This window comes from Diorhabda carinulata, chromosome 3 (assembly GCF_026250575.1).
Source record: "Diorhabda carinulata isolate Delta chromosome 3, icDioCari1.1, whole genome shotgun sequence".
Lineage (NCBI taxonomy): Eukaryota > Metazoa > Arthropoda > Insecta > Coleoptera > Chrysomelidae > Diorhabda > Diorhabda carinulata.
This window is the reverse complement of record NC_079462.1, coordinates 7152489-7167138: the sequence shown is the minus strand read 5'-3', so window position 1 is coordinate 7167138 and position 14650 is coordinate 7152489. Positions and strand designations below refer to the sequence as shown.

The following is a 14650-nucleotide window of genomic DNA, read 5'->3' as shown; positions in this document are numbered from 1 at the left end:
CAAAGCTCACATCCTCTCACATTCATTGTTTGTTGTTTGTTTCTACTATTGTAGTATTCATGATTCTTTTAGGCAATCGTTTCGGTAAGAGTATGATAAGCCACCCCACGACGATCATCACGAAACTCTATACATAGACTATTGATGATACAAGAAAACGATTTATCAAATCTATTTTATGCAGAAACATTTACTTCCGGAGATACCGTAACAGATATCGAACCATGGATAACTTTGTTCGATAGATCTGATCGAGATCTACCTGTGTGTGAAAATTCATGAAGAGTTTTTGTGAAAAATGTATGCAAATGCATCATCTTTAGTCATGAGTAGGTCAAATCACAGATAAATATTTGTTACTGAGAGCGGGGCTCATACTCAAAGAATTGAGGCCACCTGGACATCTCTGAGAGCATTCCTCAACGATAGGCAAGTACCTTCTGAAGATTGAGGGTACAGAATCATAGAATATAGATGGCTACGAGAATGTAGTTAATCTGAACCAAAAATGGACCTATCCATTTCGTTAATAAAAGAAATCAAAAAATAGTTGGAAATATAAAAGTTGGTGATTCAAGTCCAATTAACATATTTGATTGAAGAAAATTATTTTTGTTCACTTCTATTCAGTCTCTAGCATAACCTAACCTAGCCTAACCTAACCTTACCTATCCTAACCTAACCTAACTATTCAAAAATTTTCATTTTATCTATTGATTTTTCGTGAAAATAATGCGTTTGCATACATTGTCCACAGAAACTCTCCTGCGCATGCGTCAATCATCATGAAACACAGAGAGATCTTCCGCATTAAATAGATATGATGAATCGATTTCTTGTTATATCAATAGTCTATGTATAGAGTTTCATGATGATCGTTGTGGGGTGGCTTATTAAACTTTCATCGTTTCACTCAATTTGATTGTGGCTAAATCATCTTAGCCTCTGTGATTTATTGATTCGGACGATGTTTCTATAGTCCATTTTTTCAAAGATTTTTCTATCATTTTGAATTATTTTTCTCCGGAATATTCTAAACCTTCTTGGTCTTGGTAGTGCTTCGTTTCGCTTTGTTGGTTATATTTTCTCCAAGATATTTAAATCTTCCACTCTCCTACAATCTTCTGATGCCGATCTCTTCATAAATACAGTTTTATAGTAATTGATAACTAGACTGAGCTTCACATTTTCTTTCTACATTACGTGATTCTATAAACCTACATCGATAGTCACCGATTTTTTCTTCTGGATTTTTTAATTCTTTCATCGATTACAGTGTTCAGGATTTTGTAGGTGGTTATTCTTCTATAGTTAGTCCAGTCGGCTCCATCTCTTTTCTATTGCATCTTCTCCTGGAGCCCAGTTATTTTAGATCTTTTGACTCGCTTTCAGAATTTCATGTTTTGATGGTATAACGTCATCTCTATCATTCTTCGTCTATATGATGTTTGTTTAGCAGACCGTTGAAATATGGTATTCAATTTGGCAAAAAAAAGGAAATAATCAATATTGCGAAAAAAAAAGAGAGGGCTAGAAAATTAACTTCCCTATTTTAAAAGTTCGAAATGCTCTATGTGACATTTTTTCCTGAAAATTAATCATTTTCCATTTTTACAACTTTATCAACAAAACAATAATTATTTTGAGATATGTCTCATTTCGTTTCATCATTGAAACGAAAGAACATTATTCTTCGAAAAGTATGTATAATATTAAACAACATGTCTTTAGGTATTTTAGACATCTTTTTATTCAAAACATAAAATAAATTTTGGTCAATTTATTTTCTACAGAGCATATACAGAAACTAAGCATTCACAATGGCTAGGAAATGTTATTGTTTTTCCCACGAATTGTCTAGAACTTGCATTATAAGCTAACACATTCATCTGACTGTTCCTTTGAACACATCTAGTTACATAATCATCCGGGAGATCAGAGATATTACATTCACTATGTGGCCTAAAACAAATATCAAATAATTAATTATTGTGTTCAAGGATGTTAGCAAAGAATATCAAACTTCTCCACGCATTTGTTTTCCATAAAATAGGTATTTAGAATAATTTATTCGGTTTTAGGTACATGAGGTGTGAAATTTGGTTCCATTTTTGTACTAAACACGATAACGCCGGAACCATACGACCGATTGACTTGAAATTTGGTAGCAATATTTCTCTAGTCGACTGGATGTCAACTAAAAACGGATCTTACTCATTCCATGCGCAAGGGGAGTTGACTTTATCGCTCTTAGAGATTCAAGACTTGGTTGAGATATTTTTTTGGCATAAAAGAATTCCCCAGAAACGAATTTTACGAAATGACACCCACGTAGAGCAGAACGAGGGCGTTAAGAATGAAATAATTTTTTTCCTTCAAATCTGTTGCTCCTATAAAATTCAAATTTGATACAAATATTATTTTTATGATCCTAAGATTTACTAAAAACGAATTTCATCAATTTCTGCCTACTAGGCAAATTGCGGGGAAGTTAAATTAAAAAAAAAACACGTTATTCGTTCTATCGCTCCAAGAGGTCCGAGACTTGGTGAGGATATTCTTTTTGGTATAATAAAATTTACCAAAAATGAATTTTACAAACTCATACCCACACAGAGCAGCGCGGGGGCGTTAGGAATTGACGAAATTTCCAACTTTAAATTCCATGCTTCTATATTTTATATATTTGGGTTTATAATGACTTATTACTCCTTTATATTCAATTGCTTCCAGAAACCACAGTCTTTGGTAAACCTGATATCAAATACATGTGTCAATAGAGAAAAAACTCCATTTTCTCTAAAAAATACATATTCATACGTTGCTGAACATTTGAAATTCGCAATATCTGAGATGATACGGAGATGATATAATTATAAAATGATATTATTGTAAGTACTGACAGGACTATGGAATTTTGAAAATTCGGGAATTCGCTCGACGCTTTTCGGGCGGCATCCTTCATATTTTTTTATAAATGGCGGAACAGTTCAATAGAGAAAAAAAAACAGTCTCTGTTCAAATAATCAACTGTTAAGAATCATTAAGTTTAAAATGAAATCTTCCTAAAAAAGTGAATAATTACTTTTGAAATTTAACTCGTGTAAAGTTGGAATGACTGTTCATTCTTTTATGGATATAATAAGAGCTTTTATTATAAGTTTCATGTTCTTTGTAAGATTTGTCATTTTGGTAGTAGAATCTCAAAACAAACGCTTTCGGCGCTATTATACGGAAATACGGAACTTATTTTTTAAATAATGCCGTGGTTATGTCATATCGTTGAAATAAATTGAAAAAAACCCTTTGAAATCTGTGTCTAAACTCTTGACATTGGATCACTTTCCCAAAATTTTCGCCAAAATGTCTGCATCCTTAACGAATTTGAATACTTAATAATAATAAGATACAAACACCGCAATTACACAATTAAATATCAAACCAAACTAAGTTACGAAAAACAAATTAAAATTTATTGTTACGATTCATCTACGACCTGGACCGTGAAACCAGTCCTGTTCGATTATGATAAAAGAATCTAGAAGTTTGGAAGATACTAATATTCTAAGAAAGGCTATTTAAATATTTTTAAATACAGCGGCGTGAAATCATCTTTTTGTATAAATAGACGCTTGTTTATCAGAAACGAGTCAGTATATAATCTAATGTCGTGCCGAACATGTCGGTCACGGTGAATTTAAATAAATTATATAAGTTAGAAAATGGTTAAGTTTTAGTGGATAAATCTTGTAAATAGCAAGTAGTTTAGTTTTCACTACATAGTTAAGTGTATCTAGAGTAAATGGGTGATTCCGTTCTAACTGTGATTTTTTGTATTCAAAATTTCAAGATTTTAAAATTTAACTTTTCTAACTTTTTTATGCATATTATTCATCTATTTTACTGTAAAAATAAAACTCTAAGAGGAATTTACTACAACTTCAAAGTATCACGAGCAAGACACAAATGTCGGATTTTGAGTTCCACGGTACTGACTCATTTATCCACGGTACTGACATGGTAACTTAAGATATTAAACAACAAGTGCATCAATTTTCCTCAGTTTGATCATAAACATTAGAATTTATAAGGTAATTAGTTTAAATCATTTGTTACGACAAAAAAAATTAATAATTTATCGGTAAATTCTAGGAATGGACATGACACGGTACTGACATTCAAGTGATGTAGTATAAGTTTTCTTTAAGTGGCAAGTTATATTGTATAAAAATAATGTTTAAATATCTTAAAAATTATTCAATTAACACAAAATTTTTATTAATTGATTATTAATTAATGACTAGTACAAAAAAACAATACAGGACATTGAATATCACAGTTAGAACGGAATCACCCAAATGCATAATGTATCGATAAATTGAGTAAGTGAGAAACACCGTGTGTATAAATTCAGTGCAACCAAAGAAGATATTTCATTTAAAGCATATAATGGGGTAGGTTTTTGGAATAATTGGAGTTTTTTATCTGGACACACGTGTTCTTTGAGGACACATCGATTTCATATGGGGGTTATCCAGAATATTGTTAAAGTCGTTATGATATAACAAATATACCGTCGTAATACTTTCTATAGTCCTTCAAGTGACAATAGATAAATTATAATACCTTACCTGCATATGTGAATTTCAATTTGTGGTCTTGGATATTTTTCTGTACTTATGATATACAACTTCTGATTTCCATCTTCAATTATACTTAGAGGTTGTATCTTCATACTACGGATAGTAGGACATAGTTCACAGGTTTTTGTAGTGGATTTTATCATAGATCCAGACCCTGATTTGGGGTTACCAAAAGCACTAGTCAATGCAGTCTGGCCAAAGTGCCAATATTGTTCTATTTCTTTGAGCGGATAAGAAGGGTCAGAGTAACAAATTTTATCGATACATTTCTCACCTCCGCCACAGTCTACCTATAATTTGATAAAATGAAATATTAAAATCTGTGAAAATTTTCGAAGCAATTGAATGAAATCAAAATAATGTTGATACTTGAAATAATCATCATACGATCTTTAGTAAAAGTATCCGAATTTTCAAAATAAAAACTCATACTTACACATAATTAGAGTACAATGTGAAGGCATGAAATTTGAGTTTTCCAATTTCTATATGCCGTGTGACGATTGAAATAAATCAACGTCACTATAGTCAAAGACATGAAATTAATGAGAGTAACCAGTTTAAATATCAAATTTCTCCTTAAAATTGCCCAAAAAAATAACCCTTGGAATTGTTCCGAAAATACAAAAAAGATGTAACGTTTATTTTAGATAAAAACCACATTTGTTACATGAATAAATAGTACAAACACAAAAAATCTGAAGCTGCATTACCACTAATGGTGACCTATCTGGGAAAAATTAAGAAATGGGAAAAAATTACGCTCAAGCAAAAAAACTAGAAACTAGAATATCAATCAATTATTGTGGGATATAAAAAGAGGTGGAGAAGATATACTCACAAAAATATAATGATAATAATATAATAGAAATATTAAACCGAGAGACGTGGAGACTGAAATTAAAATGGAAAGGCTTGGTTTATATGGAGTTCAGAAGTAAGAGAAACTTAAGCACAGGTAGGTTTAAAGAACGATAGTATAAAAAACTAAATTGTATGGAAACATTTAGATTAACAGGAAAAAGTAACAGCGAACTGATCTTCCATGATATATGAATCAATAAGACATTCTCTTAAGATGTGACTCACAAGAATGCTCAGTCATGGACACAATAAGAATATTTGGTTTCTGCTGATGAATTAAAATATAACCTGAAATCCCCTCAAACACCATATTTAAATCAAAATGTAATATGCTTGAATAATACAAATATTTTCTCCCCTTAAGTGTCTTGCTTATAATTGTAATATGCGAGAAAGAAATATTTTTGAATTATAATTGTATTGAAATTCATGAGACAAGAATCATGAATTTTGCTTAAATTTTATGGGCTCCTTCCAAAATTTTTAAAATTCTTATTTTCAAGTGTATAAACTATTTCTAAAAATTCTTCTTTTCTCCATTTTTGATTCGGTTTCAATACCCTTCAAATTTTTATAATTATGATTCGTATGGTTGTTAGTGGAATTTTATTTTATCGTATGGATAACTTTGTCAACTGCTTTCTCATTGTCAATGTATTTCTCCTATATGAACTGCAACTTTATTATAACCCGAGTCTATCGACTATCGAATCATTCATACTCGTATCACACATGACTACTTACTAACAGGAAAACATAGAAAAACAAAGACAAACTATTTGGCAAACTGCAAATTAACCAATAAAATGTAGAGACATATTTGCCATTTCAACTTAACTTAACCTCAACCACTCGCTAACTATCCTGCATGAATGTTGCGAAAAAAATTGTACTTGAGATGTTTAAGCACCTCAAGATTGCTTGAGGTGCTTAAGGTGCTTGAGGTGCTTGAGGATCAATTCGCAAATTAATAACGGAGCCAAGTGAAGGAAAGAATGTTATAATTATTTTTATTTCCATATTTCACTAAGTACGCCAATGGACTTTGGTAATAACTGCTTTAATAACGATCGTATAAATTTAAAAAATAGTTTTAGTATGAATTATTTATTTCTGCGCATCGAATATGATTTCATAATAACTAAAACGCTTACCGTTAGAGTATTTACAACAACACAAAAAATGATTACAGCTATTTTATGCATCTTGGAAATATTGCCACTACTATGTGTGAGAACGATGTAGTTTTTGATAGAAATCAAGAAATAATGTCACTTATACTACTCATGTAAGAGAACTTATCCACGAAAGTTTATATTTTTTAACGTGACGCAAAATGGTTAACAGATAAGGGAAAAACCACGATACTTCCTCAGAATGAATCTCAGTTTATTCATATACATACACAAAAGTTGTCGTTGAAAATCCAGATGTTACAATATTTATATTCTAATACAGAGTGTGTGAATTTATCATTCGGTGAAGCTTTATTAAACTAATATTATTATTAATATATGTGATATTCATAACATTGAAACGGAAAGTTTCTATATTTTTTGCAAAGGTGCGATTATAATATTATGATAGGTTTTTATTGATGAATCGTCTTGATTTCAGATCTCCATTTTGCTCTTTATCAAAATATGTTGATAGCACGAAACGTCAAAATGTGTAACTTTCACAATAACTAATTTTCAATCAGGTCAAGATAATATACCATTGTCGACACTATATCTATACAAAAAGACTCAAAATATCACTTTAAAAGCGAATCCGGATTCAATAGCAAATCCCAAGTAAGGTGGCAGCCAAACTTGAATACTGCTGATATTTTCTTGAACAGCATATAACACTTAACCGAATAACTTCGTACGCATCTCAATAAAAGATTAGACCGTTGTAAGAAGAGTAAGAAATGGCCACTCAATCCTCACCTACGGTTACCTAAAGTCTTTCACCTTCAGACTAATTGGTACTAACTACAACATAAGCAATGAAGCAATTGTATCCTAGAGATGAAGTTCTTCTAACACGTCTCCCATAGGTATTTATTCTATGCTAAACTTTAACCTAAATGTGATAACTGTAATTGAAAATTCACTCTGAATACATAATCGCAGAGTGTACAACTTTTCAAATCTACCACTCAGAACAATGTCTGAAATTTTAGGACCCAATAATGATTAAACGTCAAAATGTTCATCATTTTCAATAACAAATTTTCATTCCGATCAAGACAATTTGTCAACAAAATTTGTCTGAAATATTCCTCAAGAACATCAGTAGCATCATTATTTCATGTCTCCTGTTCATTTCAGTATTTGGACAGAGCAATTTTTCGATGCTGCGTCTGTTTCAAAACACTGAATCACATAAAGACTAGTCTCTAGTTCTATGAACAGTACAATTGCTTTCTTCTCTACTAATCATCTACTAATCTTTGTTTAGTGACGACGCAGTACATCCACACTGTCCACTTTGTACCTCGGCATCTAAAGCTTGACCATCTGGAATGATTTCAAAGTACGCTAAACTTTCATAATTCCACCAGACACACAAGACTTTCCTCTTTTTGCGACAGGTTCGGTTGATTGTCTTTTGTCTAATCACTGATTTTCCATGTTTGGTTTGTTAAGATAAAGTAACATTGCGTCTAATAAAACGATCATATTTCGGCAGGGCATGGAGCTGGTAACACACCGTCGCCCTGTGTTTCGCTTGAACCATGGCCGACGATAAGAAACAATGCATCAGCTGTTGAAATTGAACCACCCAACTACCCACTAACCGAAATAAATAAATAAAAAAATAGGTCCAGGTTTACCATCGAATAAGTAGCTATGGGGACTAGAACCTAGACGGAGACGCGTTAGAAAAACCTCTTCTTTATGATACAATTCTTTTATTGCTTATGGTGTAGCTTCTTTATCTTGAAGAATTGAAGTAGGAAGGAAATTTGTTTAGAATGTTTTCGAAATTCGGCTTAAACTGAAATTATTGTCTTTTGGCGATATATTTCTTTGGCGGAATCCGTGCTTGGTCGTTAGATTGGAGCTACAGCTGATACCAGTCTATTTGAAGGTAGAAGACTTTAGGTAACCTTAGATGAGGCTTGAGTGGCCAATTTCTACTCTTCTTACAACGGTCTAATCTCGTATTGAGATGCCTACGAAGTTATTTGATTAAGGATGTTATATGCTTTTTAAGAAAATATCAGCGGTATTCAAGTTTGGCTGCCACCTTACTTTGGATTTGCTATTGAATCCGGATTTGCTTTTAAAGTAAGTTATCGAATCTTCATGAGTATAGTGTCGGCAATGGTATAATATGCTGAAGTACTCGTTGGCTGTTGATCTGCTAGTTTGTTACCTACGATTCCAATATGGAAAGGTAACCAAAAGATAATAACAGATATTTTTTTGGTATTTAAGAAGTCGATATGAATCAAGTAAGAAATATACTTTGGATAGATGAAATTAAATCAAGTTAGTGACGTCAAGGATGATTTTATTGGAAATTGTGATACTAAAAGTTTTGAATATTTGTCATACATCGTAAGGAATGTATTAAATTTAGGAAGATTTATAGTCCATAGTGTAGTAGAGGGAATGGGAGAAGGGCTTCTTCGTGGCAAGTCCAAGTTGTCAAAAATATGTGATAAAATGAACGGGATGTATTTTATTACTAAAATGGTTATTGGATGGTACAAAGTGTTGAACGTAGATATAAATAGAGGAGTTGAAAGACTTTCTATGCGGCAAGATGAAAGAGAATATAGACAGAGACGTAGACCACCTAATGATTTGGAATTAGAGATATATACGTGACTACTGTAATCTATTTTTTAACAAATAAGGGCTCTGTATATTTTCAAAAAATAGTTTTCTTCTTTGTCATTCAAAATGGCACAGATGCCACTGTAAATACAGAAACTCCAATGGACAATGCTTTGGAATATCTTTCATTAAAGTCTGCGTTCTATATTTCATGGTAAAAAAAGTCCAAATTGCACAACGAAATACCAATATGACTTGGGTTCTATGGTTAACGATAGTTCAATCACAGAGAGACCTATTTTATATTCAAATTCTGAAAGCGAGTTATTTGTAGTCCAAATTTCAAAATTTGTTTGTTGAGAATTGTTTCCATTATATTCTGCAGTTGAAAATATAATTGTTGGAATAGTTGCATTTGTGAAAACCCATGTAGTTATGGATAATTTTGTAAATTACTTAACTCACTCCGTGACAAATTTACTTGTAAATTTCGCTTCTTATTTATACTAATGAGTTTTGCTTATCGCTCCTATAACTGGAATTTATTATCATACTTGCATTACTGGATAATTACAGCAGAACTCAAATATATTTATACTATTCGAAATGCAAATAGACGCAGTTAAAACTCCAGAACAATAGCTATAATTCAATTTTTGCGTACAATATTCTACAGAGTGGGTCACAAAAACTGATATTGAGCAGTATTGATTATATTTCAAGAGGCTGAAACACATCGATTTTTGTCCTAAGGGGGACACATTTTTACGAGTTTTGCTACTTAAGTTTTGAGATACTCTGATGTGATTATGTCAAATCAGATATTGCCATTAAAAACTGTGACATTGTTAATGGCGAAAGAAGTTAGAACGTGTTATTATACGAGTGCTATTTGAGTTGCTTCCAAACACGTGAAACCAACTGCAGTGTACCGATCAACTCGCTTCGACCTTTGGTGATGGAGCACCATCTCAAACCAGCGTGTTTGGCTGTTGCTCCGAAATCAATCGTGGTGTTTCTTTTCATTTTTTTTGTTGGTACTGTAAATCAACTCAATTTCTACAGGTTGACAACAATCCTTGAATATTACACAAAACATCTTAGATATATACTTTGATATATTGATCTATTGTGTACCCTTCTGATTTCAATAATAGCTGATGTAAGTAACGTTGCCTTTGTTAATGATTAGACTCACTCAGAAGGAGCTCGGATGTTTACTTGGCTTCCTTGCTGAAGTAAGAAGAGATGCCGATATTGTTCAGGTAGTAATTCATTGAATAGCACCCAGTGATTATGCTATTTAGCTCCTCAACTTGTTATTGCTTGAACAAAGAACTTTTTGAGCCCTGTTGTGAAAGTAAGAAAGTGAAAAACCTCAGACTTACACCCCTTGAAGTAACCGCGCAAACAGGAAACTTATTGTTCGTCATTTTTTTCTACAACAAAATTTAAACGGTGAAACGAATCTCTACCTATACAGCATACTATTAATTTCGGTCTCAACAATAATCCAAGATATTTTGTTTGCAACAAGATGTCCTAGGTTCATATTACAGTAGAGGAAATACCTCAATGAATAATTTTCTAGGTGGTGAATTCGAATTTGAGGTTTTATAGTGGGGTCTGCAATTGCTCTTAATTGAAAGCCTCTGAATGGCACCTTATCAGTGCCTTTAGCTTCCCATGAAAACGCTCGACCATCCCGTTCGCTTGTTGATGTTATACTGTTGATTCCAGTAGGAAAGATTTCTTTAGTAATACTCAGTTTGAACTTATTTCGTAATCATAAATCTTACGTGAAACAAGGTCACGCGAAAGTATGTTGAAGTACGACTGCATTAACAAAATTATGGGAAAGGTTACTCACAGTGATTAATGTTTGTGTTGGTATTCCTGTAAATGCTATTGAATCTGTTCCCTTGAATGAACCTTGTTCAGCAATTTTAAGATGCTCTAAGCTATTATTATCTATACGAATCAGAAAAACTGATCTTCATTATTAGTTTCTTGCACTCTGATAGTGGTTGAAGAGATACCTCGATCGGTGGATGGGTAACAGTTTAATGGCCTCATAATCCTACGAACTCAATTATAAAAATCTTGAATCTGTTGATTACGGGAACTATCTATCTATAATTTGTAACGAGTTACACAATAAATTGCTGAAGTTTTGCGAAATAATTGAGAGAGTGTTGAAAATTCATATTATTATAATTTGGAGAGGAAAAAAACAATATTTGGGCTTCAATATATCTAACTTTCAAAATTTTTTCTTGCAAACTATCATTTTTTTGCTCTTTGTTAATTAGTTTGTTGAATGAATATCAAATAATAAACGTAGAATTGTAGATATAATCCTAGGGAAATAATTTGCCATGTAACTTCCTTTCGCTTTAATATTCAATTACTTTAATAGTAATTTTTAGAATAAATATAAAAATATAATGACCTATTGTTCAATTATCAATATTATCCTAAAAATTTTATTCAAGGTCAAGTATTTCCATATCCTTTCTATTTTATTCAGTTCAGAAGCAGTTTTTCCAGTCGATCTCTAACAATGCTGAAAATCTGCTATTTCTAAATTATTTCAATTTTTTTTAAGTGTAAATTGCAAGGAATGATTCTGAAATGAAATCATTCAATTAACCATTATAGTAAACATCACGTATTTATACCATTGTGGGTGAATTACATAATAGTAATACCGTAGCACATTAATCAAAAATTCTTAGTTTGAATTCTTCATACTCAGCTCACTCACAAGGAAATAACGCGAGAAATATATTTCTGAGCTGTCATGAGGATGATACAGTGCAGTTGTAAATCAACTTAGTAGGCCCTGGATCTTTCTCAGCGCCTTTACTTGTTTCCTTGGAACAAGAACAAGCGCAGGAACTGAATTACTTTAATGCCTACTCCGATTAATTTTAAGACCTTTTAAAGCCCTATACAACACATGTTCGTAAATAGATGGCTCGTGTTCTTGTTTCCACTAATAAAAATCAGAGCTGGACTTGTCGCAATAGAAGCATTCAGGTCAATATTTAGTAAGTTAGGAAATGTGAATTGTCAATAAATATTCAGTCTAGTGACCAATGATAAAAATAGGGTATTATTTAGATATAAATTTCTTGGACAACATCGTTATATTAAAATTTAAAGTTTAGCTAGTATTAGGGAATTTATCCAAAAGTTATAATTGCTCGATGGGCAGCACTTCCTGCTCTTTAAGAGTAAAAACTACCCATTTTCATAGAAACAAATAAATAAATATGTATATGGATATGTTTATTGTTTCTTGATAAGTGAGAAGCAAATAAATTCTGAGTATTAATCACGTTTTTGATATTAGTTATTAGTTCCTTCATATATAAATATTTATATGTTTGGTATGTGTTCTTGTCCATATCTGTCTTCATTTTATTTGATTGGAGAGTGATGTACGTGGATGATGAACCGTGTTTGTTCGCTGGGTTGTAAACGACCCCTTAGTCATCTGACAAACTATTTACAGCGCTGATATTTTTGGGAAGAAACTACTTTCAGTTGTTCATTTGCTAAAGAAAGCCGAAAATTTGAACATTTATTGATCTTTAATTCTTTCAGAAGGCATATACATAGTTTCCCACTCAATATGATGGAGAAAATACAAACTGTGAATGATTGAAATGAGGACGAGCAAATCTAGAAAGAATCATAGAAAGTCAAATTCTTGGGCAATGTGTTGTGCTAGAATTTGACGATATACTTCACAAAGGATGATCCTAACTTTATTACCTTGGTAAAATTGATATATAATTGATATGTGAAATGAAATGAAAATTCGGAGCAACGGAAACAAAAAAGTATAACAGAACTATGAAATGTGAATTAATTGGTTTTGAAGTAATGAAAGATAACTTTGTGGTAACCGTATTGTGTTGAACTCATGCAAACATGTGAAATTTTTCTGCATACAATCTCTATTTTGAGCGAGGGATTTCACATTATTAATATGGTGGTGATTCAATCAAAAATTCCTAAAAGGGCTTCTCTGTACTGTACCACGAAAAGATCCTACTTGATAATCTGCAAACAGACAAGAAGAATATGCTCTCTGTGTAAGAATGACAACAATAAAGCTTGCAGGACTTGTCTTGATCTAATACACACTAAATTTTTTTTTAACAAATTTCATAAATTACGTTAACATTTAAATTGTTTTGATAACAAATTTGTTACAATATATAAAAATAATTAATGATAAAGACTCAGGCTAAAAATCATTAACTACAATTTAAATATTTTTTAGATCATATTCATCATTTTTCAACATAAAACATTCACATTTTATCGCGTGCAGTTGAACGAACTCATTAACGACTCTATTCATGAGATGGGCAAATGATTGGGAGTCATTCAAGAAGTATCTTACTTTGAGGAGAGCATCCCTCAATGATCAAGTTTGATTGAGTGTGTATGTAAGAGTCTGAGGGTGCGTTGGTGATTTTTCAAGTCTACTGTAGATATTCATTACATGTGCAATGTTTTCATTAGTGACCTTATTTGTAAACAAATATTCTCAACATCAATTTTATTGCAAGAATTGATAATATTTTGGTTTCATATGCAAAGGAATATATCCTAAAATAGATAATACCACTGTTTGTTTTTCTATTTAAATATCTGCAAACAACTAAACCGACATCTGTATGTTGAATCCCAAAACATCTATGCTGTGAATTTACGATAATAATCAAGGGAACTGTTGAATTCTAAGAAAGGATACTGTAATATAATAATGAAGAAATCAGCTGTCGTAATATCGATTATAAAGAGTTGTTTGTAGTATAGCGCCTAGATGGCCTTGCGATAGAAATTATTCAACGCCTTATTCAATTTGATTCAACATAATGAATAAGCTCTTGTTGACTCAATAATACCTTGTAGAAATGCAAATTTTTGGTAGATAAGGTAATAAAGCTAAATAATTGACCGTTTTGATGATATACAGAAATAAAAGGTCCAAATTTCTTTGGATATGGATGGTTGCAGAATAAAGAAAGTGAACTGTACGCTTTGTGATAAGAGAATCATTTAGAACTAGTTTTTTACCGTAGAAGTATTAAATTGTGCACCTATGTGCGAGAAGGGTCTAAATAATAAATTAAAAGATATTTTTTTTGCATTTAAGCTATAAAAATATTGTGTCGAAAATACAATTTTATTTTAATTTAAAAGCTTTCCTTATCGAGTAAAATCTGGTAAATACATTGTCAACCTTGTAAAAGGTAATATTTCCTAGAAGTAAAATGAGAGCACTCGACTCAACCGAGCCTGTAAAGGTCTATACTAGTTTCATCTGGGTTGACCATTTTCTTA

At 31.8% G+C, this 14650-nt stretch overlaps 1 protein-coding gene across 1 annotated transcript; it reads right to left on the bottom strand.

Moving 5' to 3' along the window:
- Positions 1 to 1726: 1726 nt before the first annotated feature.
- Positions 1727 to 6876, bottom strand: LOC130891322 (protein spaetzle 5-like). The gene is made up of 3 exons (XM_057795963.1): positions 6662 to 6876; positions 4632 to 4933; positions 1727 to 1962 (listed from the first exon to the last, which is right to left on the bottom strand). The coding sequence occupies exons 1-3, from the start codon at positions 6710 to 6712 to the stop codon at positions 1788 to 1790; spliced, it is 528 nt and encodes a 175-aa protein (XP_057651946.1). The 5' UTR covers positions 6713 to 6876; the 3' UTR covers positions 1727 to 1787.
- Between the last annotated feature and the right edge of the window lie 7774 nt (positions 6877 to 14650).

Coding starts and splice junctions, on each gene's coding strand:
- LOC130891322 (XM_057795963.1), bottom strand. CDS start 6,712: ATGCATAAAATAGCTGTAATCATTTTTTGTGTTGTTGTAAATACTCTA. Junction 4,934..6,661: donor TTGTTGTAAATACTCTAACG/GTAAGCGTTTTA, acceptor ATCAAATTATAG/GTAGACTGTGGCGGAGGTGA. Junction 1,963..4,631: donor ATTGAAATTCACATATGCAG/GTAAGGTATTAT, acceptor TATTTGTTTTAG/GCCACATAGTGAATGTAATA.